The sequence below is a fragment of the Crotalus tigris genome, unplaced genomic scaffold (genome assembly GCF_016545835.1).
Source record: "Crotalus tigris isolate CLP2741 ecotype Arizona unplaced genomic scaffold, ASM1654583v1 scf7180000020588.15403103151:6194809, whole genome shotgun sequence".
Lineage (NCBI taxonomy): Eukaryota > Metazoa > Chordata > Lepidosauria > Squamata > Viperidae > Crotalus > Crotalus tigris.
The window spans coordinates 2226327-2253023 of NW_024098092.1; the positions used below are offsets into that span (position 1 = coordinate 2226327).

Here is a 26697-nt window from a genome sequence, read left to right on the forward strand (position 1 = left end):
TTCACACTCTCTCCCAATTGAAGAAAGCCCAGATCTGCTTGCTTTCCCTTCGCCCTCGTCGGATTTCGTTCATGAAGGAAGCATTTAAATCCCTGTGAATGCCCAATTGTGCCGGGATGCTCAGAAAGGCAGTCCAGCTGCAGCAAGGCCTAACAGGAGCCTTTAGAGCCATGATAGCCATCTAGGCTCTGGGGAGGGGCAGCCCATAGATCTATGGATGCTTTGGCCATCTTCTCAAGCTCAGCCAGAAGCAGATCAGTAATCTCCCAGAAGCCCAGTGGGGTGTCAGACCCCTTCTCCCTTTTAACCTGCAATAATCAAGGCAGTGCATCCCCAGTGGTGGGATTCAGCCAGTTCGCACCGGTTTGGCAGAACCGGGAGCTAAAGTTTGCTGAGTTCGGAGAACTGGATGAACGCACACTGCTTCTGGAAGCCTGTTCCAGGCCTGGAGGAGGCCTAGAACGGCCCACTGAAAGAGCATGGATGCCACTTCCGGAAGTCTGTTCTAGGCCTCGGAGGCCTGGAGGAGGCCTTGAACAGCCCACCGGAAGTGCATGGATGCCACTTCCGGATGTCTGTTCTAGGCCACGGAGGTCTGGAGGACGCCTAGAACAGCCCACTGGAAGAGCGTAGATGCCACTTCCGGAAGTCTGTTCTAGGCCTTGGAAAGCCTGGAGGAGGCCTAAAACAGCCCACTGGAAGTGCATGGATGCCACTTCCGGAAGTCTGTTCTAGGCCTTGGAAAGCCTGGAGGAGGCCTAAAACAGCCCACTGGAAGTGCATGGATGCCACTTCCGGAAGTCTGTTCTAGGCCTCGGAGGCCTGGAGGAGGCCTCCCAGGCCTAGAACGGCCCGCCGGAAGTGCGTGGATGCCACTTCCGGAAGTCCCTTCTATGCCTCGGGGGGCCCAAGCCTGCATCCAATAAGAGAACCGGTTGTTCAGGTATTTGAACCCCACCACTGTGCATCCCCCCCCCCCCCCAAAAAAAACAGATCCCAGAAAGACATTGTGAAAATGACCTGGGGAATTCTGGGAGTTGAAGTCTTTTTTTTTTTTTAAAGGGAGCGCCCGGAGCTTCGGGATCACCCAAACCTTTCCGTTGCCTTGCCCTTTGCATCGGTCAGTATATGCTGTGCTTGGTGGGTTTCCATCGGAAGCCACATTGTAATGGCAAGAGCTGGCACGCCGCCTTAACGTTTCCTCCGTCGAGTCATGTTGCAAGCATTAGCTTCCTGCCGAGAAGGTGGCCTTTTTTAAAATTAAAATTTAAAAAAAGTCCAAAACCAGCATCCAGGACTGCTGTCTTTTTTTTTTTTTTTTTTGGTCTGGCGCTGCTCCTTCAAGCCGACTTACCTGTTGGCCTTTTCTCCTTTTTTTGCCTTATTAGCTGCTTGCCTTTCGGAGCAGCGGGGCGCTCCGTGGGGATGTTCCGCTGAATGTTTGCTTTGAAAGCAACTCCCCGCCTCGCCATCTGCGCCTTTTCACTTCACCCCTGTAGGGAACTGAAGGCGGATTCAATCGGCAGGCCGCGGGAAACCCAATTACAAAGACTCTGGAGCTGAGAGAAGCAGAGTGTGCCTCACTTCCTTCCAGAGCCTAAAGCCACGGAAAGAGGGGTGGGTGGGGGGGAAACTGTTGGGAGAACAGCCATCCCAGTGCGGGAAGAGGGGGGGGGAATCCAAAGGGAATTAGCTCATTGCATAAACAGGAGAGAGCAAAAAGTCTGACTCAACCCACCCGTTTCAGATGCCTTTGAATCTTTAATCGGATCTTTCCCAAGTGAATCTGCAAATCTGGGAAGATTCCTGTGAAATAGGCATGAAACAATAAAGCAGCTCGCTTGAACTCTTTCTCCCCCCCCCCCCCCGTCTCTGTCTCCCTCTCTTTCTGCGTGTTTGTGTGTGGGAAGTGTAAGAAGCAGAACCCCCTGGTGTCAGAAGCTGGTTTAAAAGCCCAAAATGCTGCTTTTTGAAAGCCAGTTTCTCCGGAGGGCACCGAGAAATTGATCGGCCTTAGGTGAATGAACGCCCTCTGTTTTGTTTGTGGTCAGCTGGTGGGCTTCTTCTTTTCCTATCTTGGAGAAAAATTCTCCTTTTATTACGGCCGTCGCTGAACCCCACCTTTGCCATGGCTAAGCCAGGCCCTTGTTAAGTGGGTGTTTTGCCCCGTTTTGACAACCTTTTTTTATTTTTACTTTTTTGCCACAGTTGCTAAGCGAATCGCTGCAAATGTTAAGTGGATCGTGTAGTCATTAAACGAATCTGGATTTCTACCCCCCTCCTTCCTCCCCCCTCCATACTTTGCTTGTTGGAAGCCGGCCGAAACGGGGATCACTTGCCCCCGCGGGACAGTGCAACCGTCACGAAATACACACCAGTTGCCGAGTGTGCAAATTTTGATCCCGTGATCACGGGGATGATGCCAGGTCGTAAGTCAATTTTTTTTCAACGCCGTTGTAAGCTCAAACCATCACTAAACGAACAAGTGCAAGCCGAGGACTGCCTCTATTTGAATATTGGGATATTGTCAGGACAAGGAACGGGACTGGAAAAGACCAATGCTTGCCGTTGCGTTCTACTTAATGCTGCACAAACAGCAGGCAACAATACAGTGCTAACCTTTTACTACTGCACCTGTGTAGAGCTCCAGAGCTGCGTAGATCTCCAGATTTGTGTAGTTCTGCAGATCAGAAGATCTGATCCGGAGATCTGCCGGGGGTTGGACTAGAGGACCTAGTCTAAATCAATCCCTTTTCTCTCTCTTTCTCTCTCTCTCTCTCTCTCTTTCCCTCCCCCCTCTCTCTTCCCCCCCCTCCCCCAGCAGCAGAATGGTGTGGGTGAGGCATTTCCTGGTCTGGTTGCATTGAGGCCACCTTATTTAATAATCTGAGTGGGTCTTTTTGAGGCCTTGTGCATAGTTAGGGTGAAGAAATCCACTTGCAGATATATATATATATATATATATATATATATATATATATATATATATATATATATATATATATATATATTCCCCTGCTCCCATGCCAGCAAGAAGATCCATGGCTAATATTTGAGAAAAGCCTCCCCCCCCCCGTAGAAAAGGACAGGATATTGTATCCGAGCCAAGAGGAGCTGTGAAATTAATATGAATTTGTTTTGCATCCATCCGTGTGAACTTAATAGCTTGCAATTCTTAATTAAGTCAATCTTTTTTTTTTTTTTTCCTTCAATAATACGGGAGTACCTTGGACCTTTCGCTTGCTGCTTTTCCCACAGCCTCATTTCCTGGTACTCACCCAGGGTAATCCTGGCTATTTCCTCCTCCTGGGGTTCAGATAATTGCCTGCTAAATAAAACAGATGCTGGCTTCTTGGGGGAAGAGGAAGTGAGCACATGTGCAGGCACACTCACACGCACACCTCCTTTTGTGCATCTCACAAAGATTAAACCTCTTTTTTTAAAAATTTGCTGTCGGGAGTCATTGAACTTAAAATGAATGCAGACACCTTCTTTACGCAGGTCAGACTGGAAGACCATCTGTCTTTTTTCATACGGCTTCTTCCAATGAAAATTTAGGATGAAAATTCCTCTGGGGAGGGGGAGGCACAGAGTACCACCAGGGTAGGTGGGCTGGTGTGTTTTTGGCGAGCCCGGGCGGCTGCAGGGACGGGATGAGGCTCCCTAAGGCTCCGAAGAGCACACGTTAGCGAAAATAATGTGGTTTCTTTTTTTCCCACACATTCAGAAGGGTGTTTATTATAATAAACAGCGTTTATTATAATTTGAAAGCAGGGGATTTGGCAGACTTGGGTTTAAATGTGGGTGTAATGATGATCAGTTTGTTTGGAGATCAGGATTGGCTCTCTAGATTCCTTCCTCCTTCCTTCCTTCCTTCCTTCCTTCCTTCCTTCCTTCCTTCCTTCCTTCCTTCCTTCCTTCTCTCTCTCCCTGTCTGTCTCCCTCTCCCACAGTCTCTCTCTCTCTCTCTCTCTCTCTCTCTCTCTCTCTTTCTTTCTCTCTCTCTCTCTCCCCATTTCGCTGCCTAACCTACTCCTCCATGTAATTCCGCCTGCTGTAGGATGCTCACCTCTGATTAGCAAGGCGTGTCCCTTCCCTGCCGTGTTTTCCCAGGCAAGCAAGCAGTTGCTGGGAGGAGAAACGGAGCATAGAAGGGGCTGGCTTGCCCCCCCTGGGTGCCAGGAACAGAGGAAAAAATAGCCAGCCCCAAAAGCCATTTCAGTTTACAGCATTGAACTGTGATCTTGGGAATCCAGTTAACAAGTGCAGGATATCGGATGCCTGGCACAGTTTTTCCTGCCGCTGCCAGTTAAGAGCAGTGAGAGTTCAAGGCTGGCTGCTCACTTTGCTGTAAAACAGCAGGGCAGAGAAATCTGGTTTTCTCAGGGCTGCTGAACTAGAACTCCCGGCAGCCCTGCTCAGCATAGCCAGGCCGCAGGGGCGCTGGGAGTTGTAGTTCCTTAAAGGGCGAAGCAGCCTCTTTCCATCAGCAAGAGTCAAGATTGGCTGAAGGGGAAGAGTTGGTTTGCAAATTGCTTTTCAGAGGTGTCCAGAGTCAGCTTATGTCCTTCAGCCTCCGTGAATGATCCATCCTCAGAAGGACACACTTCATCAACAACAACAACAACAAACACTTCCACATCTAGCCAGCCTTGAAACTTAAGGCAGTCAAGAGAAGTGGGAAAGCACTTCTAAAACATATAGAATTGGGTATGTCTAGTTTAAGGAAGAGAAGGACGAGCGGGAACATGATAGCAGTCTTCCAGTATCTCAAGATCACGTGAAGTGTTAATACCACTTTACAAGGCCTTGGTAAGGCCACACCTGGAACACTGCATCCAGTTTTGGTCACCATATTATAAAAAAGATGTTGAGACTCTGGAAAGAGTGCAGAGAAGAGCAACAAAGATGATCAGGGGACTGGAGGCTAAAGCATATAAGGAATGGCTGGAATTGGGAATGTCTAGTCTAATGAAGAGAAGGACGAGGGGGGACATGAGAGCAGCCTTCCAGTATCTCAGGGGCTGCCCCAAAGAAGAGGGAGTCAAGCTATTCTCCAAAGCGCCGGAAAGCAGGAGAAGAAGCAACGGATGGAAGCTAATCAAGGAGAGAAGCAACCTAGAACTAAGGAGAAACTTCCCGACAGTGAGAACAATTAACCAGTGGAACAGCCTGCCTCCAGAAGCGGTGAATGTTCCAACACTGGAAGTCTTTAAGAAGAGACTGTACAGCAGGCTTAGGGACTGTCATCTCCTTAGGATGCAGTTGGCCATCACTTGCTCCTGGCTTCATCACCATCCCCTCTCCTGGACCTGCTTTCTGCTCACTTCTGAACGTTGTTGCTCGTGGCCTGCCCTTGCCTGAGCTGTGGAAAGATTGTGGCACGCCTCTTCCCCCCCTCCCCCTGAGCAGGGTACCTATTTACATGAGCATGCATGTTGCAAGAGCCGGCACCCAACAACACACCTGGGTGCTTGCAAAACTGTGTTTAGCCGTTGTTGTTCTAAGACTTTTAGGTGCAGCTGTGTGGTGGCAAGCCTTTGAAAGCAAAGGGAGGCTTAAAAACAGGTTTGGGGGCCCTTCCCTGGAAGGATGCCTCTGCCAGCTTTGTGCACACTTCAGATTGTGGGTGCTTAATCTTTGGAATGATGTTGTTGTTAGTTGCGAAGTTGTGTCTGACCCGTCGCGACCCCATGGACCACGTTCCTCCAGGCCTTCCTATCCTCTACCATCTTCTGGAGTCCCTTTAAGCCACTGGTTCTCAACCTGTGGGTCAGGACCCCATTTGGGGTCGAACGACCATTTCACGGGGGTCGCCAAACAATGCAGTCCGCCATTTTTTCCCCCCTTTTCCTTAGCTGTGCTACTTCCTTTTATTCTGTTGGCTTTTGAAAGCCAATAGAATAGACTCTCTTGAATAGAGTCTAATTCCATTGGCTTTCCAAAGCCCATAGGAATTGTCCAGGCTGTCTCTGCCCTGCTGAGCCCGCCAAAAGTCCCCTTCTGCAAACGGTGCTGCACCGGTTGAGTAGTCCTCGACTTATGACCTGTTGAGTAGTCCTCGACTTACGACCGGTTGGGGGTCGCGGCATTAAAAAGGTTGAGAACCACTGCTCTAAGCTCACACCTATTATTTCAGTGACTCCCTCCAGCCACCTCCTTCTCTGTCGTCCCCTTCTTCTCTTGCCCTCCATCTTTCCCAGCATTAGGCCCTTCTCCAGTGAGTCCTTCCTTCTCATTAGGTGGCCAAAGGACTTGAGTTTCAACTTCAGGATCTGGCCTTCTAAAGAGCAGTCGGGGTTGACCTCCTCCAGGACTGACTGGTTGGATCGCCTTGCAGTCCAGGGGACTCGCAGGAGTCTTCTCCAGCCCCAGAGTTCAAAGGCCTCCATTCTTTGGTGCTCGGCCTTTCTTAGGGTCCAACTTTCACAGCCATACATTGCAACTGGGAAAACCCACTTGGAATGATAAAGGGGGGCAAACGAGCCAAAGAGAGCTAGAAAGTGGCTGCTACAATTAGATGGCACTGGAGGTTGGATTTCTTGAATTCACCGACCGTGGAGAGCACGTGGACGCGTCAGGCAGACAGAAGCCGTGTCCACCGTCCCCATTATCCTTGACCCTCGACCAGGTTGAGGGGAACCCAGTGCTGAGATGGGATGCATGTGAGATTCCCAAGACTCTGTGGGAACCCCTTGTCCTTGTGCATTGGAGTCAAGGATGCAGCCGAAATATAATGCAGCTGGCTGAGATTTTCCTGGAAATCCTTAATGAGGGATTCGTGACCTTATTGATCTCTGAGATCCCTTTCAGCAGGAGGAATTGAGCTGGGCCATCAAACCCCTCTTGAATTAAATTTTAATTGCGGTCCCTTCTCCAGGCTGGAGTGGTTCAGCTGCCTGATTCCTTAAGCTTCTTTTGTCCCACAGTATTTTTTTTTCTCATTTCTACCCCCTTTTAAAAAAAACAAGAACAACAAAAAACAGTGCCAGCCACACAGCATCGCAAGCAGTTTGTAAACTTTAAAAAAAAAAAAAAAATGATTTTTTTTCCTTCCCTGACACAATGCTGCCACTGGCTGGATTTTTTACAGTATTACATGTGCCCCCCCCTTCAAAAAAAAAAAAAAAGATCTTAACCAGTACAGGGGGATGAAGAGAAGGCAGGAAAAAATATAACCCGGAGCTTGGAAAGAACAAAGGAATGGAATTAACCACACTTATTATTTAAACAATTAACTAGGCCCTTCAGAGTCACCTCGTGAGTAACGGTTACTTCTGCCTGGAGAGCTTTTGAATCTGCTACCTTGGGAACTTTTCTGAATATGGCATGGTGAGAACAGTCCATTTCCTCCCTCTCCCCCCCCCATCCCATTTTCTGCGGTGCAAGCAGTAATAAGCATGGGCCATTCTAATCTAAGGAGCTGCGCCTTAGCCAGGAAAAGAAGCTTATGGCAGTTAATCTAAAGGAGGGGTCCCCAACCTTCGGTCTGTGGACCCACACTGGTCTGCAGCCTGTCAGCAACCGGGTCACCCAAACAAGCAAAGCCCCATTTGCTGGAGGCAGGCAACACGCAAAACTATGCTTCCCTCCGCTCCGTGGGAAAGCCTTTTTCCGTGGAAGCGGTCCCTGGTGCCCCAAAGGTTGGGGGTCTCTGATCTCAAGATGCCACAAGGCAGAAGGGCATCCTTGCTCTCCACCATCCCTCTAAGGAGGCCCTGTTTTATTTGAGGGCTGGCTGTCAGGTTTTCAGAAGGGCAAGTTAAACCATAATAATAATAATAATAATAATAATAATAATAATAGTAAGAAGAAGAAGAAGAAGAAGAAGAAGAAGAAGAAGAAGAAGAAGAAGAAGAAGAAGAAGAAGAAGAAGAAGAAGAAGAAGAAGAGAAAGAAAGAAAGAAAGAAAGAAAGAAAAAGAAAGAAAGAAAGAAAGAAAGAAAGAAAGAAAGAAAGAAAGAAAGAAGGGACCTTGGAGGTCTTCTAGTCCAACCCCCTGCTCAGGAAGGAAACTCTACACCATTTCAGACAAATGGCTGTCCAGTCTCTTCTTAAAAACCTCCAGTGTTGGCGCATTCACCGCTTCTGGAGGCAGGTTGTTCCACTGGTTCATTGTTCTCACTGTGAGGAAGTTTCTCCTTAGTTCCAGGTTACTTCTCTCCTTGATTGGTTTCCATCCCTTGCTTCTTGTCCTGCCTTCTCGTGCTTTGGAGAATAGCTTGACTCCCTCTTCTTTGGGGCAGCCCCTGAGATACTGGAAGACTCCTACCATGTCCCCCCTGGTCCTTCTCTTCATTAAACTAGACATACCCAATTGAGCCTAAAACTTACGTTACTAAGCAAGACGTTTGTTAAGTGAGTCTTGCCCCATCTTAGGACTTCTCTCGGCCTGCAACCATCATAAATATGAGTCAGCGGCCAATTGTCTTGACTTTTGATCAGGCGATCCTGGGGCTGCAACAATTGTAAGTGTGAAAAACAATCATAAATCACTTTTTTTTTTCCTCCAGTGCTGCTGTAACTTCAACAGGCCTCTAAGTTGTTAGTCAAGGACTACCTATCTAGGCAGGGTTTTATTCTCACAAATTGTCCTTTCTGGGAAGACGGGCCCGTGATACGCATTTGTGCAATGCCGTGTTGCCGTTAGGCAGTGTTGCTCTGGTGGGCCAAATAAACCCAGTTTACTTGCAGCTCGTCGCCGCATCCGCCCAGCAGCCAGCGACGTGCCAGCGAGCCGATCCGGCTCCCTCATCCGTAACCGCTTTCTCCTCCTTTTTCTTCCAGAGTAAGCGGGACCACCTGCTCATGAACGTCAAGTGGTACTACCGCCAATCCGAGGTCCCGGATTCTGTTTACCAACATTTGGTCCAAGACCGACACAACGAAAACGGTAAGCTGGGGAGAAGCCATTACCGCCCCACCCCTCCGAGGAGGTTTCTCTTCTCGTGACATTTCCATTTTTACAGAGGTGGGTGTTGCATCCCGAGGCTGCCAAGTCCTTTGGCCTCAGTTTCCCGAAACATTGGGTGCCTTCCTATCTGTGTCTGGCCACCTGGAGAAGACAGGCCAAAGAAGAATTCCTCTCTTCCCCCAAAAAAGGTGGAATTAAGTGCTGGAGCATGGTAGCTTCCATTTGCATTTTTTCACATTTGGGAAAGATCTTTCCCAGTCCACAAAAGGTGGAACAAGAACTTCAGAGGAAAAAGGGAGACACCCTGTAAACCAGGGGTCTTCAAACTGGGCCCTTAGATGACTGGTGGGCTTCAACTCCCAGAATTCCTCAGCCAGGCACACGTGCCTGGCTGAGGAATTCTGGGAGTTGAAGCCCACCAGTCATCCAAGGGCCCAGTTTGAAGACCCCTGATAGAGACTTTAAAACAGTGGTTCTCAACCTGTGGGTCGGGACCCCATTTGGGGTCGAGCGACCATTTCACGGGGGTCGCCAAACAACGCAGTCCGCCATTTTTTTCCCCCTTTTCCTTCGCTGTGCTACTCCCTTTTATTCTATTGGCTTTTGAAAGCCAATAGAATAGACTCTCTTAAATAGAGTCTAATTCTATTGGCTTTCAAAAGCCAGTAGGAATTGTCCAGGCTGTCTCTGCCCTGCTGAGCCCGCCAGAAGTCCCATTCTGCAAACGGTGCTGCACCGGTTGAGTAGTCCTCCACTTACGACCGGTTGAGTAGTCCTCAACTTACGATCGGTTGGGGGTCGCGGCATTAAAAAGGTTGAGAACCACTGCTTTAAGAGGAATGGACTTCAACTCCCAGAATTCCTCAGCCAGCATGCCTGGCTGAGGAATTCTGGGAGTTGAAGTCCACCAGTCGTCAAAGGGCCGAGTTTGAAGACCCCTGGTTTAAAAGGAAGCAGTGGGTCCCAAGGAAACCTGAGGAAAGTAATCTGGGATCCATACTAGAGTGTCAGACCTGCCCCAGCTTGATCCCTTGGGAAAGAAAGACCCTCGACTCCGTTTGGTTGGGGCGAAAAGCTCTTTTATTAAAAGACGTTGGCTGCACTCGAGTCGGGCTGGATCTGAGTTTCCCACGCTCAAAAGATATTCCAGAGAAACTCTGCTAGAAGCGTCCTGACTGTTAGAGACACCACTTAACTCTGTGGCTTTCTTTCTACAGATTCTGGGCGTGAGCTGGTTATCACGGACCCAGTGATCAAGAACCGAGAGCTGTTCATTTCGGACTATGTGGATACTTACCATGCTGCTGCCCTCAGGTGAGTAACAAACAATCCAGCCCAGAGATTATTTTAGCAGAATGGCAAGAGTTGGAAGGGACCTTGGAGGTCATCTAGTCCAACCCCCTGCTCAAGCAGAAGACCCTATGCCATTTCAGACAAATGGCTGTCCAGTCTCTTCTTAAAAGCCTCTAGTGATGGAGCATCCACATTTTGTTCTAACTGTCGGGAAATTCCTCCTTAGTTCCAGGTTGCTTGTCTCCTGGATGAGTTTCCATCCGTTGCTTCTTATCCTGCCTTCAGGTGCTTTGGAGAATAGCTTGACTCCCTCTTCTTTGGGGCAGCCCCTGAGATCCTGGAAGACTGCTATCATGACCCCCCTCGTCCTTCTCTTCATTAAACTAGACATAACCAATTCCAGCAGCCTTTCCTTATATGCTTTAGCCTCCAGTCCCCTGATCATCTTTGTTGCTCTTCTCTGCACTCTTTCTAGAGTCTCAACACCTTTTTTATATCGTGGTGACCAAAACTGGATGCACTGTTCCAAGTGTGGCCTTAGCAAGGCCTTGTAAAGTGGTATTAATACTTCACATGATCTTGATTCTATCCTCTCTCTCTCTCTCTCTCTCTCTCTCTCTCTCTCTCTCTCTCTCTCTCTCTCTCTCGCTCTCGCTCTCTCTCGCTCTCTCAGTTTAGTATCCTAAACTGCAGCCAGAAAAAGAATTCCACTTATTTATAATTGGCTTGGGGTAATCTGGGATTGCAGCAGGTTGCTAGATTTTATTCAAATGCTTAAATGCGTGGAAATGAGTATCCCTTTAAAGTTCTTCCTTTAATGTGGGCCCCTATTGTGGGTTTGGGGGCTGTTCTCTGTTAAGTAACTACGACCCACCTAATCTGACCATTCCTTTTCCCCGTCTTCCTTCCTCGCAGGGGAAAATGTAACATCTCTCACTTCTCCGACATCTTTGCTGCTAGAGAATTCAAAGCTCGGATAGACTCGTTTTTCTACATTCTGGGGTACAATCCAGAGACCAGGTGAGTGGCTTTTTATTTCATCCGTTGAGAAATACGGCAAGAGAATACTTTTAGTCTGCATTAAGAGAGAGGGGGAAACATCCAAGCACTTGGCAGGTATGCTAAACTCCAAGGATTAATTCCTGAAGGTCTGGTTTGAAGCAGCACCGGCTGACGGTGTTCTGAGTTCAGATTTAAACCCGTTGTCCTGCTGTGAAGATCGATTTGAACAGTAGCAAATCTAGCCAGGGCCTTTTTGCTGCTGACTCCCCTTCCCAAAAGTCTCTCACCGAATGGATCTTCTCAACAAAGACTCCCCCCAAAAGTTGCAATTCTTTCTGCGACTTCATTGTGACATCTAAAGGTTTGGTGTGTTTTTTAAAATCCCTGGTGCGTTTTCTTTTTTAAACCGTGTTTCTCCCTTCGTTTGGCTTTTGACTTGCCATCGTCACGGGCGGCACCATTTTTGTAGCTCTGCTTTGGTTTAATTTGCTGCTTTGGCTAAAAAAAAAACACACAGCTTGTAGCTGGAAATAATTCTCAGAATTTGGGGAGGAGGGACTGCAGAATTGTGAGGGGGGCAGCACCTCCAGACTTGTTGCAAGCTCAGAGAACTGCCTGGGCCTCCACCTGTATCGCAACCCACACCATGTTTCCAGAGGAATATTTACGTGTTTGTCAAATTTTATTCAAATGCTGAAATCCGTGGAAATGTTCTTTAAAGTTCTTCCTTTAATATGGACCAGTACTGTCGGCTCACCCAAAGTGAGATGGCGTAATACAGGTAGTTTATCAACTTACAACAGTTCACTTAGTGACCGTTCGGAGTTACGACGGCACCGGAAAAAAGGGGACCGGTGACCATTTTTCACACAGCCGTTGCAGCATCCCCACGATCGCACGATCAAAATTCAAATGCCCAGCATCTGACTCGCATTTATGACGGTCGCAGCGTGCCGGGGAAGAGGGGGGCAATCATGCGATCCCCTTTTTGGAAAATTCTGACAATGCAAAATCCACCGGGAAGCCGTGTTGCTAATATAACAACGGCAAACGGGTCCAGAAAAGTCGGGCGAAACTCACCGCACAAATGTCTCGCTTAGCAACCTAAACGCTGAGCTCCACTGTGGCCGTACGTTGAGGACTACCTGCATGCGGGTGGCCGTCTTCGGGTGGCCGTGAAATGGATGTCGTCCTCTGATTCACATCCGGTTCTGGTTCATTATAAGCAAGGTACTAATTTTCTGAAGTGAAGCTTTTAGCCAAGGTCAAGCCTTCCTGCTCATGAATGCCTTCACGCCTGCCTGACGCTGAGTTCGAATTTAGAGCCAGGCTGAGAACCGAGCGGGAGGTTCCAGTTTTGTTGGGGTTTTGAGTCCCCATGGCTAAATTTGGGGGTCTTTCTGGCATAGCTAGTCAGTGTCCTGCCACGCTGCAGGCTGGAACCCACGTTCGCCCCTCCTGGATCCTTGGAGGGGTTATTGATGAGTTTGAGCCAGCTGCTGGCCTTTTCTTTATCCTGGCTTTCAAAACCCTCCCACCTTCTCAGAGAGATTTGCCTCTTCCAAAAAACTCACTGGGGCCTGGGGGGGGGGAACCCATAGTGATAGATGGTGGCAAATTCCTTCCCTCCCTCCCTCTCCCTTCCTTCCTTCCCTCCCTCCCTCATTGATCTTGGCCCAGACATGGCTCTCTAGCTTCCTTCCTTCCTTCCTTCCTTCCTTCCTTCCTTCCCTCCCTCCCTCCCTCCCTCTTTCCTTTCCTTCCCTCCCTCCTTCCCTCCCTCCCTCCCTCCCTCCCTTTCCTTCTTCCTTCTTCCTTCCCTCCTTCTCTCCCTCCCTCCCTCCTTCTTTCCTTCCCTTCCTTTCCTTCCCTCCCTCCTTCCTTTCCTTCCTTCCCTCCCTCCCTCCCTTCCTTTCCTTCCCTCCCTCCCTCCCTCCCTCCCTTCCTTTCTTCTTCCCTCCCTCCCTCCCTTCCTTCTTCCCTCCTTCCCTCCCTCCCTTTTCTTCCTTCCTTCCTTCCTTCCTTCCTTCCTTCCTTCCTTCCTTCCTTCCTTCCTGGGGACCTGTGAGTGGCTGCCACAGGTCCTGACCTGATATTCTGGCAATCGATTCTATAACTGGACTTTTTTTTTTTTTTTTTTTTTTTTTGCATCCGGTCCCCTCTCTCTGGCAGAAGGGTCTTCCTCCCAGAGAGAAATTAAAAGCAGTGTGTGCTGTGTGTGTCTGTGTGTGTGAGAGAGACACACACACAGAGATTCCCTGCCCTTTTGGCCTGCCTTCTCCAGGGAAGGGGGCAAGCCCCCCCCCCCCGAGCCAGACCTGCCTGCCCAGGAACGTTGCCCGTCTCAGACTCCCTTGCAAAGGCCCCACTTCCCTGCACACTAGCTTGCTAGGCACAGCCGTGTCATTGCGTTGTTGCTGCTGCCGCTGCCGCCGCCGCTTGTGCTGTGCTGGGCTGGTGGTGCAGCCCTCCCTCCCCACGTCTGTTGGCGCTGCTTTATTTACGGAAACAGGAGGGGGGGGTCACAGCACATGCCCAGTGCTGTCAGTCTAAGGGCGAAGTTTCTGCGTCCTGCGTGTGCAGGCTGAGGTCACCGCACCAGCTCCGCGAAGAAGGCTCTCCCGGGTCCACCTCGGACTGCATGGGCCTCCATTTTGATTAGTTGGCTGGGCAGGGGGGGGGGAGCAGGCCGACTCCCCCCCCTTCTGCTCCTTCTTCTTCTCCTTCTGGTTTTGTTTGGGGGCGGGCTGTTTTTGCCCCCATCCCTGGAGCCACGGAGAGAGGCAAGGTCAGGTAGCGCCCGCCGCAGCAGCAGACGGCCGAGGCTGTCACTTGTCATGGACGACCTGCTCGGCCCCTTCAGGTAGGCAGACGGGCCGGGGGGGGGGCGGGGGGGCGGGGGGGGGCTGGCCCCGGGGGGGGGGAGGAGGAGGAGGAGGGATTGGTGGAGAGTGGCGTCTTCCCACCCACCCCCTGCCCTCCCCAGCCCTGCTTGCATGGCCCAAAATGGGGATTGGCAGTTGTCAGCCTGCTTGGCAGCCCTCTCCAGCCTGCCCCCCCCAAGGCTTTCCTCCTCCTCCTCCTCCTCCTCCTCCTCCTCCTCCTCCTCTTCCTCCAAGGGGGCTCGTGTCAGCCCCGAGCCCACTTGCTCTGTCCCGCTTGCAAAGGCTGGCGGGAGGGGGGCTTCCGAGAGGGGAGGGAGGAGGGCCAGAGAGCTGTCGCTATTGGTTGCCGTGCAAGAGTGACGGGACGACTCTGACAGGCAGCCAGCCAGCCTGCCTTGCCTGCCTTTCTGCTTGCTAGCTGGCTGGCTGGCTGTCAGAAGTCGTCCCGTCCCTCTTGTCCCGTCCCTCTTGCACGGCAGCCAGGCTGGGGTTCCGGCGTGGAGAAGGGGGCCCCGGGGGGGGGAGGCTTCCCCAGCAATGACCGGGAAGGGCGCTGCTAGATGCTAGGCGGGGGCTCCAGATTGGCTGCCCTGGGGACAACTTTCCACGGGGCGGAGGAAGTTTGCACCCCAGCTGCACCGATATGGATGCATGCCTCCCCCCCCCTTTCAGGGAAGTTGTGCATGGATCCACCCCGCTTCCCAACTCGCTGAGTTGGAGCAGGGAAGCCCCAGTCAGCTTAGGGGTGTATGGGGGGGGGCAGATCCATGCTCTCCTGTAGAGACGGATCAAGTGTATCTGTCACAAATACGGAAGCCTTTCCGTAGACGTGGAAGTCAAACCGGGACGTTAGCCCTGCATTAGCCCTGGGGGACAAATACCAGCTGCTGGGAATGGGCAGAAAAAAAATTGAGGAAAGATTGGCAAGTCCTCATGAGATCCCCCCCTCCCCAGATCAAGAAGCCCCTTTCTTAAGAGGAGCCAGATTGTACTGTGGGGTATTGAAACGGGTGGCTTTTCAGCCCTGGTTGGAGTTGGAAACGGAAAGCAAATTACTAGTCCTCAAGGTGAAACTTTAAAATGAGGTATGGTTTTGACCAGTTACAGGTGAGGGCTTTAAGGCTTCCAACGTGCTGGATTCCCCCCCCCCCTTTTGCTCCTCTAAATTCTTTACCCATCTACCGTGGCATGACTTAAATTGAGATTGTCATTATTTTTTTGCATTTTTTTTTCTGGATACATGTCTGTGTTTATGTATGTGTTGGGGGGGGGGGAAGAGAGAGAGGGAGGGAGGGAGTGCATTTTTTCAAAGGCTCATTTATTTTTGCTCCGGATTTGGTGTCAGCTGGGTAATCCAGACAGTCACAAGCCAAGTTGAGTCCAAAGTGTGTATTTGTGGAAGGGATTCAGACTCTTGTTCCTCCCCACTTCCCCCATTTTCTGCAACCAGGCTAGTATATGTAATATTTGTCTGCATTGGGATTACTTCGCCTTAGGGTTATTAACCTGGGTTAAGCCATCCCGTAGTTGGTTTTGCTTGGGAGGGCCGTGTGGGCTCCACCATTGTGGCTTCTCTCCCCAAGCCATGGTTTAACAAGGGGGTGAAACCAGGAAGTGCCACGGCAGCCGTTTTGCCCTGGCATCCGTTCGCCTCTTTCTGGGACCCTTCAGATGAAGTCAAGTCACATCCCGTGAACCAGTGCTATGAAATCAGCCTTCAGAAAGGCAGGATTTATCCCAGAAAGGACCCCTGTGATCCAGAAAAGTCAAAAATCAGATTGAAGGCTTTCTTTTTTCCCCTCCTTTGGCTAATTTTGATCCCATCTTTTTGGGAGAGTTTTGTTTCGTAACCCTGTTTTGGGGGGGCTGAGCGTCGGCTGTTTGCGTTGCAGTGAAATTAAAATTCACCCAGACTATCCCGAAAGCAAAAGCCCTGGCTTACAGCCCTGGTTGAGAAGTGAATTCGGAGAGGGCTAGGCTCAAATTATTCCAATTTTGCAGGAGATCAAATGTTGATCTCTTCCCTTCATCCTCCCAAAATGGGGGGGGGGCCTCAGGAAGACCAGCAAGGTGGTCTGAATTGATGAGCAATGAAATTTTGCAACGTAGACTGCTTGTAGTCCCTGATTTGGATAAGTATTGTTGCTTTTTTTATAATTTAATAAGTATAATGTTTAGCGTAAAGAGAGGCAAGGTTGCCTCGTGTCCAACAACTGTACCCAGGAATAACATCGGCCACAATACATTTAATTTTCATCCTTGTGCAGTAAATACTGAGTGTTCATACGAATGAGAGGAAAAACCCAAATGAATTCCTGCGTATCTGAAGGATCCATCCAGATTTCTCTGCAGTGCTGGCCGTCTGATGTCCATCCAGTTTTCTCTGCTTGCTGAAGTCCTAGTTAGGGATACAAAATACCTCCCTTTGCTTTGCGGGGTTTCATGGCAACTCTCTCCCCTACCCCTTGGGAAAGAAATCCGAAGACACACAGACACACACAGACAAGAGGGAACGTTGTGTCGGCCTCCGTTCCTCCTCCTATAAAAAGGGGAGCCTCGGAGGGGAACGGAAGTGTTAGCAGGTCCCAAAGGACAGGAGGGGTATGGGAAGGAGAGAGCATGCAGGAGGCCCCACCAGTTGCAACACAGCCTGTGTGTGTGTGTGTGTGTGTGTGTGTGTGTGTGTGCATCTTTAAAATTGTGCATCCGTCATCCAGTCTCTGGGAACCATCAAGCACTCTGCGCCTCCTTCTGGGAACAGGCAGCCGGGAAGCCCCCTTTCCCCCCTCCCAAAAATAAAAAAAAATGAGGGTCTCCCCTGGTTCAGGAGAGCCCCCTCATCACACCCCCCCAATGGGTTTGATCCTGGTTCAGCCTCTCCCCAGTGTTAGAGGGGGGCTGTAGCCCTTCCGGGCCTTGAAGCTGGCTTTTGGTGGGGCTCCTGAGCTGACGCTTCCTTCTGTGAAATGGGTCCAGTGGGGCCAAGCCACCAGGGGAAGCCATGGGGTGAAACACCCTCCCTCCGCTTCCAAAGGGGGGCTTGAAACAGACCTTCAGTTTGAGGACATTTCCTGATCTGGTTAGCCATTGGGGATCAACAAGGCCCCTTCCAACTTTATCATCATCATCATCATCATCATCTCCAGCTGGGGGATCAAAGCTTCCTGCCCCCCCCCTTAATCCCCTCCCCAAAGAGCAATTCCCTCCGGGGAGGAAGAGCCCCTTCCTCCCTCTCTCTCCCCCCCCTCCATCCACGTCCTGGTGGGAGGGGGAGGCGCCTCCCCCATCCCATCCTTTTTGATATTCCTTTTGCGGTCCAGCCCCTGTTGTTATGTGATAGGCGACCGAGGTTGCCATGGCAACAGGTGGCTGCTGCCAAAGGCTGGGGGGGGGAGAGATCGTCTCGTCATTACATTTAATCCACTGCGGCTGGAGAAGGGGCTGAAATATTAAGTTGGGGGGTTGCCATGGCGACCACTTTTGTGGCATCGTGCTTGCCTTTGGTGTCGGATTTCGCACCCCCCCCCCCGCGCGCCCCCTCTTCCCCCTCCCCATCCCTCTTGTTTTCCTCCCCCCATCCTTTCCAAGCCTGCTCCTGTCCCCCCCCACCCCGTGCTTCCCCCCCCCAGAATGAATGAATGGATACATAAATTAATCCCATACATTTCTCTCTAATAGAGTCAAAAAATATTTTTTTCTCACCCTCTTTCACGTTTTTTTTTTTTAAATTAAAAAATGCCTCTTTGGCTTTTATCTTTCTTTTCTTGTCTTTTTTTTTTCTCGCCCTCCACTGGGAAAATGGCTATTCTAGGCTGGGGAAGCTATTAGAAATAGCGTGGTTGTTTTTTTCAATCCCTTTGAAACGGACCTGTGTAGGAAATGGGCAAAAAGCGTTTTTTTCTGCTTTTGTGAGCCAGTCTTCCTCCCCGGCTGATGGCTGGTGGGGTTAAGTCCCCGGGAGCTGCGAGTTCGAAGTGCAAGCAGCCAACTCTTGACGTGGCTCAGCTCGACCTCTTTACAGATTAACCCACTGCTCAAGGCCGACCCATCCGTCTCGGGTCAGATCAGGGCAAAAAAAGATGTCGTCCCTTGCCAAAATTGCCTCCCCTGCCCCCCCCCCCCATTTTTCTCATCCACCGGGAACCATCTACCTGCTGGATAAGCCGGCATGTTTTTGTGGGTCCTGCTGAGAAAAGTAAAAAAAAAAAATCACATCTTTTTTTCTTCCTTTGGCTAATTTCAATCACATCTTCCTGGAGAGTTTTGTTTCATAACCCCGTTTGGGGGTCTAAGTGTCGGCTGTTTGTGTTGCAGTGAAATTGAAATTCACCTAGGCCAGGGGTAGGCAACCTTGGCTCTTTTATGACTGGTGGACTTCAACTCCCAGAATTCCTGAGTCAGCCATGCTGAGGGGAAAGGGAGAGGTTTCCTGGCTCAGGAATTCTGGGAGTTGAAGTCCATGCGTCATAAAAGAGCCAAGGTTTCCTACCCCTGGTCTAGGAGGCTCACTGCTTAGAACAGTAGGACTTAGGGCAATGCTGGCTGTGGAATTCTGGGAGTTGAAGTCCACATGCCTTAAAATTGTCAAGGTTGAGAAACACTGCTCCAGACCCATCCAGCTTTCTATCACTGCTGCCTCCAGACTTGTCGGGACTACATCTCCCAGCACTCCCAGCCAGCCTCAGCCCGACAATTTGGCACCCAGCAGGTGCTCAGAATTACCCTGCTCCTTTTCTTCATTCACACCTTCCCCCCCCCCCCTCCCCATATTTTGGGTGCTTCCAAAAACATTTGAGACGCAGACATGACCCCAGATCTGGGCACACCATGAATGATCAGTATGTTATTTTCCAGTTCCATCGAGCAACCCAAAAATACAATAAAAATATCTCACTTTTTCCCAGCCGTTCTCCCGTTGTCAAAATCCAACACCCTATTTCTATTTGGAGGATATCTATTTTGCTTTCGCTTCTAGCCCCAGGGTCACGTCTAGGAGAAGAGCAGTGCTAAAAATGCCGTTTAAAATGGAAATGCTAAACTGGTCTCCTGGCTGCGTTCTCTCCTTGGATTTTGTTGAGCTGGCCAAGGCAACATTAAAAGGCCGCAGCCTTTCTCGGTCCTGCTGTAGAAGATCACAAGGAGGGTTGTGGGTTTTTTTTTTTGTTTTTTTTTTTCTGGCTCGTTCTTGTCGCCAGGGAGCCATTGTGCCCCAAAGTGTCGGAAGCTTCTGCAGCTTGTTTTCCTCGCTCTCAACCAGCGGTGGAAGAAAAGAGCTGGACCTGAAGAAAAGATTACACCCAGCTGGCCTGTCTGCGGGAACATTGGTTTCTATTCTTGCCTCTCTTTCCTCCCCCCCCCTTTACATAATAATCCAGCTTCCCCTTTCTTGCCTCGCCACCAACTCCAGAGAGAGAGAAAGAGAGAGAGAGAGAGAGAGAGAGAGAGAGAGAAGAGGAACATAAGACCAGAGCATCACTCAGTTGCCAACGTTGCCATTTTGCAATCAATCCGGAACAGCAAGAGAGCCTGGGGTACATCACCAGGGACAAGCAACTTGGAAGGCGAAAGTTCTAGGTTGCTTCTCTCCTTGGTTACTTTCCATGCTGAGCAAGTTTACAAAGAGTGCAGAGAAGAGCAACGGAGATGATCAGGGGACTGGAGACTAAAACACATAAGGAACGGTTGCTGGAATTGGGTATGTCTAGTTTAACAAAGAGAAGGACAAGGGGGGACATGCTAGCAGTCTTCCAGTATCTCAGGGGCTGCCCCTAAGAAGAGGGAGTCAAGCTCTTCTCCAAAGGGCCTGAAGGCAGGACAAGAAGCAACGGATGGAAACTCATCAAGGAGAGAAGCAACCTAGAACTAAGGAGAAACTTCCTGACAGTGAGAACAATTAACCAGTGGAACAACCTGCCTCCAGAAGCAGTGAATTGCTCCAACACTGGAAGTTTTTAAGAAGAGACTGGACAGCCATTTGTCTGAAATGGTATAGGGTCTCCTGCCTGAGCAGGAGGTTGGACTAGATGACCTCCAAGGTCCCTTCCAACTTTATTATTATTATTATTACTATTATTATAAGTTAAGGGAACCAGGAATCGGCCTTGAAGGGTGAGGACCTTTTCCCCTGCCCCTGGGTTTCACACAGCGGAGGCAGAAAGTAAAGAAGGAATGGGGCAGAATTATTTCTTGGATTTTGAACGTGGGGCTTTGAAATGGGGCAGTTGGTTCAGTATCTATAGAAGAGAATATTTGTGGCTCAGGGTACAACAGTGGGGTCCTGGGAGCCCTGTGTGCTGGGTGGTTTGCTTGCAGACATTTCATGACCCAACTAGGTAACTTCATCAGTGCAGTGATGATGTTACCTGGTTGGGGCATGAAATGTCTGCAAGAAAGCCACCAAGCTCAGAGAGCACCAAGGACCCCACAATCCTCCTCCTCCTCCTCCTCCACTCTGCAAACCCCGCTCCCTTCTAGCACTGTTGATGTTACCTAGTTGGGTAATGAAATGTCTGTAAGAAAGCCACCAAGCTCAGAGAAGCACCAAGGACCCCACGGCTCAGTGTCTGCCAAACCAAACTGAAGATACATCATCCTATTTAGGAGAAGGAGCAGCTTTCGGGTCAGAATAGATGACCCAGAACACAGACAGATTGGCTATAATATTTCAGTAGATCTGCTCTAGTTCCCCTTCTCCTCCCCTCTTCCTCTTCGTCTTCCTCTCCTCTCCTTCCCTTCCCTTCCCTCCCCATTTCCTTTCTCTATCTGTTTGTACTTTCCCTTCCCCTCCCTTTGTGAAGGTTAAAGCCCAGAGATCGTGTGCTGTGCCCCATCCACCTTCTAACCTGCACCTGTCCACCGAGGGCTGCTTCATTGCACCCTGGTGAACCCGCTTTGGAAGTCACCCCGTTTCCTGTGCCTTTTGAGCACCGTTGCGCCTGCTGTTCAAGTGACCTGCAGCAGGAGAAGGATTTGCTGGAGGGCAGTGAGTGCCTGGGGATCTGTGCCATTCCTCCAGCAACATAGCGCCTGCGGGATGTGGGCTGCTGGGAATTGTAGTTGGTTGGCATCTGGAGGGCTTCGGGTTCCCTTCTCCTGCAGTAGATCAGAGGCCCCCAACCTTTGGAGCACCAGGGACCGGCTCCGTGGAGAGAGGTTTTTCCACGGATCGGAAGGTGCGTGGTTTTGTGTGCTGCCTGCATCCCAGGGATGGGACTTTGCTTGTTTGTGCGGACCGGTTGCTGGCATGCTGTGGCCCGGTACCGGTCCACAGACCGGGGGGTGGAGACCCCTGTAGTAGAGGACGTACTCACGGCCCAGTCTGGGTGATCTGACTAACTCTCCTGTATCTTTAATTTACAGGAGGCTGAACAGCACTCAAGGAGAAATCCGGGTTGGGCCCAGCCATCAGGTAAGATTGCCCCTAGCATCACACAGGGGCCTGTCACATCGCTGTGCGGTTTTGGCGACAAGCCATTCCGCAAACAGGGCCTGGTTGTAGCATTGCTGTTGCTTGTAGCCTAGTTGTTCAACTCGATGCCAAACGACTCATGGGTAACCTGTAGAGCACCAAGCAACATAAAAAAACAACAACAACACCCATTATGTAAGCAGAAGCCACAAACCACAAAAACAGCTAGAAGAGAAGAGGAAGAAGAACAAAAGAGTTCATGCAATAGATGCCCGAATATCTCACCATCTCGTATCCAGCTCTGCAGAACTCCTTTTGGAGTGGGGCACGTGTGTCTCAGGGGGACCTCATTCCAGAGGACAGGGGCTAAGACAGAGAAGCCCCCCCACCTCTCCTGATAGATAACTGGAGCAGCCCAGCCCTGCCCCTTAAACTGATCAATCAGACACCGTGGCAGAGAGGTGGTCCCTCAAATTATCCAGGTTCTCTGCTATGTAGGGCTTTTGAGGTCATAAGCAGCCCCTTAAATTGCACCCAGAAGCAAACGGGGAGTCAGCAAAGCTCAGGAAACAGGGGTGTCACGTGGCATAACTGAAACATAGCCATCCCTGCTTGCTTCTGAGGGGCTTAATAGTAACTATTGGCATAGAGCGGGGCTCCCCAGTCCCTGGGCTACAACCACAGTACCGGGCCGTGATCTGTTCGAAACCGGGCCATGCAAGCAGCAGGCGAGCACACGCAACTCCACTTGGCGCGAGTGGCAGGGACGCACACTTGCACGTGAAGCTCCATTTGTGCGAGCAGAACCGTCCCCTATCCTCCCCCCCCTTTGCCACTGCCGGTCCACAAAGCCAGAAAGGTTGGGGACCGCTGGCATAGAGCAGGGGTCCCCAACCCCCGGTCCGTGTACCAGTACCGGGCCACAGCATGCCAGCAACCGGTCCGTCCAAACAAGGAAAGCCCCATCCATGGAATGCAGGCAGCACACAAAACCACACACCCTCCAGGCCACGGAAAAACCTCTCTCCACGTAACCGTAACAAACTGTTGTAAATTGAGGACTACCTGAATCAGCCTTAGAAAGGAGAAGTCTCCCTTATTGGCTGCATCAATGCTTAGCTGCACCGGTTGCACACGAGTGACACATGAAAAGCTTAGATTAGAAAGAAAAAACACTCGCCCTTTTCGTTTTCTCTCTCGCTCGCTCCGTTCGTTTACGGATGGTGGTGTGAAGCCCCTTCCTCTCCCCAAGCAGCTTTTCTATACAACTCTAGACTTTCTGATTGGGCTTTAAAAGTTCGTTTCAAGGGTCAGTACGAAGGGAGGTGACGGGAGACCTGCTCTGCTTTCTCTCTTTACAGGCCAAGCTCCCTGAGCTGCAGCCCTTCCCTTCCGGAGATGGGGACGCAGTGACGCGTCACGAGGAGCTGGTCTGGATGCCGGGGGTGAACGACTGCGACCTGCTCATGTACCTGCGGGCAGCAAGGTATAATCCCCAGAACATCCTGTTCAGAAATTGGCCCGCCCAGGGCCTCGTGCAAACACCCACCTGGGGCCGCTCTGCTCTTCCTATCAGAGAAAGGGGCGCCCGCTGCTTGGTGCATAGGTGCATGAATGCAACTTGAAGCTTGGAAAGCTGGGCTGCATTTTCACAAAGAGAGATGCGCTGCGCGACTGCCCCCAGGACATAAGTCGAGGACTTCTCATTCTGTATCTGTTACCCATTGTGATTGACAGCTGAAGAACAGAATATAATAGAATTAGAATAGAATAGAATAGAATAGAATAGAATAGAATAGAATAGAATAGAATAGAATAGAATAGAATAGAATAGAATAGAATAGAATAGAATAGAATAGAATAGAATAGAAAAGAAAAGAAAAGAAATGTGGGGGGGCTAGCCTCATGAAAAATTGGTTGTTGATCTCAGGGCTGTTCGTCTTTGCTCTGCTAACTTCACCTTGAAGATGTTTGCAACCTGCTAAAATTCCATTCCTTTTTTGACTTGAAGGAGCATGGCGGCATTTGCCGGGATGTGTGACGGCGGCTCGACAGAAGATGGGTGCGTGGCGGCTTCCCGGGATGACACCACTCTTAACGCCCTCAACACAGTAAGCCCATGTCTTCTGCTTTTTCAGTTAGAATAGAGTAGAGTAGAGTAGAATAGAATAGAGTAGAGTAGAGTAGAATAGAATATTGAATAAAATATAGACTAGAGTAGAGTAGAATAGAATAGAATATGGAAAGAAAAGAATAGCATAGCATAGCATAGAATAGAATAGAATAGAATAGAATAGAATAGAATAGAATAGAATAGAAAATAGAATAGAATAGAATAGAATAGAGAATAGAATAGAAAATAGAATAGACAACAAAGTAATATCATTATAAGATACCAATAAGAGAAGGCGGTAGAAAAGATGAGAAGGATAATAGGAATACAGCCCAACTAGATGGAAATAATGTCTTTATTAGGGCTAAGATTGGTGATCCTGTTTGCCTTTCTTTTCTTTTTTTCCATTCTCCTTTGCCTCCCTTTATTTGAGGGTCTTTTCTGAAACCACTGCAAAAGACATCGAGGGGCAGCTCATATTCTATTTATCTGTTGCCTTGGATCGGAACTGGAGGTGGTTGTTTTTTTTTTTTTTTTAAAGGAACTATTTAGCCTTCCAGAAGCCAAGTTGCCTGAAGTAGCCTCTGGAACATCGCTTACCTGTTTCGTTTTACAGCCCAAATCAGCCTGTCAAACCTTGCTTTTTCGGAGATCTGCCCCGTCTGGTTTCCCAGGCCTGGGTGGGAATCCGTTTCTGCTTGGGCGGAGGGGCGTGTGAGTGTTTTGGTAATGATAATGGGGTAAAAAATTGATATGCTGTATGATTCCTTATTATGGAAATAACAGTAAACTTCAGAGCTAGGCACTTCACATAAATCATCCCTGACAAAGTTCTTTCCCAGTGTTTTATTTATGTAATAACAGGGTGCTGTAATCCTCAGCATGATTTATTGTTAATTACACCCAAAAGGAAGGAGAGAACAAGGAAACACTCACTCACTCTCTCTCTCTCTCTCTCTCTCTCTCTCTCTCTCTCTCTCTCTCTCTCTCTCTCTTTTTTTTTTTTTTTTTTTTTTTTTTGCTGTGCAGCATTTATATTATTAGCTGCTGGAACATTTCCTTCCCGGGTCTATTTGCATAACGACAAGGCTACATTTCCTTCCTCCCTCCCCTTCCGTTCCTCTCCATTTATCATTCTCTCCATATATCCTTCCTCCCCTCCCCATCCCATTTATTCTTCTCTCCTTCCTTCTTTCCTTCCTTCCTTCCTTCCTTCCTTCCTTCCTTCTTTCCCTCCCTCCCTCCCTCCCTCCCTCCCTCCCTCGACTTTCAATGCTTTTAGCAGATCTAGTGGGATGGGAAGTGATCCTTGGGAGAAATGGTTAGGGACCAGGCAGGCGGATGACGGATGCTGGCTTACTCCTTTAGTCTGTTAATGATCAATTGTCAAGGATGCCCGTTAACTCGGTTTAGTTTTAGAGCAAGTAGATCAGAGCCACAGGCGAAGATTGGCAGTCAAACATTTTCACCATCCTGGTTCCCGTTAAGGATGACATTTAGCCTCAAGGTACTATCTGGATATGTGTGTTCCTACAACACCCTCTTCAGGCGAAAGAGAGGCATGGCACATATCCACCTTGGTTTTTTTTTGTTTTTTTTTAAATTTGCAAGGCTGCTGATTGGCGAAGGCAGCGGCTCCCAACCTTTTCTTATGTCCCGTACCCCTAGGATGCTTCTGATATATTCTCGCACCCCTTACAAAAGTTTGAAATAACGGCAACGAATTATCGATACACACTGTAATTTTGAAAACCCAACTTTTCGCACCCCCTGGAATATCATCTCCCCCCTCCCCGGGGTGAGCAACTCTGGTTGGGAACCCCTGGGACAGGATAGGATAGGATAGGATAGGATAGGGAATTAGAATAGAATAGAATAGAATAGAATAGAATAGAATAGAATAGAATAGAATATGGATAGAATATGGATAGAATAGAATAGAATATGGAAAGAATACAATATGGAAAGAATAGAATAGGATATGGAAAGAATAGAATAGAAATAGAAATAGAACAGAACAGAATAGAATAGAATAGAATTTGGAGCGAGGATGTCGGCATGCAAGGCAGCTCGGTTCTCCCCCCCCCCTTACATTAAAATATCTGAGATTGGGTCTCTGTATATATTTCAAGAGACAGACATTCTTAAAAAGTTCCCATCCAAGAACATCAAAGGCCAGGAAATTCAGGCCCAGCCTGGTTTTAACAGCGTATAAAAATGCCGATTGCTGATAACTCCTCGCTGGGAGATTTCTTTTCCTTTCCTTCTTTTTCTTTCCAACTATTATTTTTTATGCAGGAAAAAAAGAAAGGAAAGAAAGAAAGAAAGCTGAATGAATTCCCTCCTTTCCCCCCCATCCTCGGCCGAAACAGCCTCTGCCTTTAAAATCTCGCAGCCTTGTAAATCTGTTTCTTAATTAAAATTCACAGGCGCTAAGCTGGCGTTTGATAGCGGCGTCTGAGTGTAATTTTATTGTAGAGCGAGCCTTCGCTCTCCGGCTTCTGATGTCCTTGATGGTCGACTTTTTTGAAACGCACGCCGCTTTAGTCTCTTAAGAACCTATGGGTGAAGTTGAGTGCCTGGCTCAGAATTATGGGGGGCCGGTGGGGGGTCTGGAACCACTTTTTCATGACTGAGAAGCATCCTGTTGAAGGGTTGTGCTAAAGTCCACCCACCCATCTTTTTTATAGCCTTTCATAACTGATCATCAAGTCCCAGCTAACCTACAGAAGCAGAAGAAAACGTCTTAGAATGTGATATTTCTGCATTTCTGTCAAGGATGACCTTGCCGTGTTTCCAACTTCAGCTCCCAGAATTCAGCCCTACTGGCTGGAAAATCCTGGAAGTTGAAGTCTGCGTATCTTAAAGTTGGGAAACCCTGAAAAACTCTACTGTACAGGCACAGATTAGGTGAAACCTGGCTTAATGGCAGTAACCGCAAGAAGGATCTTGGGAGTCCTTAAATGTAAGCCAGCAGTGTGTGGTAGCAGCCCCAAAAAAAGCCAATGCAATCCTGGGCTGCATTAACCAGAGAGACAGAATCAGGATCGTGTGAAGTTCTAGTAGCTCTTTACAAAGCCTT

The 26697-nt window shown here is 49.3% G+C and overlaps 1 protein-coding gene across 4 annotated transcripts in view; it reads left to right on the forward strand.

Annotated features, from left to right (window-relative positions):
• RERE (arginine-glutamic acid dipeptide repeats) overlaps positions 1–26697 on the forward strand; it is a 163162-nt gene that overhangs the window by 86799 nt on the left and 49666 nt on the right. For 3 of the 4 annotated variants that reach the window (XM_039367500.1, XM_039367499.1, XM_039367502.1), the window contains exons 4-9: positions 8788–8893; positions 10132–10228; positions 11123–11227; positions 21454–21502; positions 22864–22988; positions 23514–23613. In XM_039367500.1, coding sequence (XP_039223434.1) covers positions 8788–8893; positions 10132–10228; positions 11123–11227; positions 21454–21502; positions 22864–22988; positions 23514–23613 — 582 coding nt within the window. Of the gene's footprint in view, positions 1–8787; positions 8894–10131; positions 10229–11122; positions 11228–13515; positions 14073–21453; positions 21503–22863; positions 22989–23513; positions 23614–26697 lie in introns of those variants that run through there. The other variant, XM_039367503.1, reaches the window with a different exon arrangement.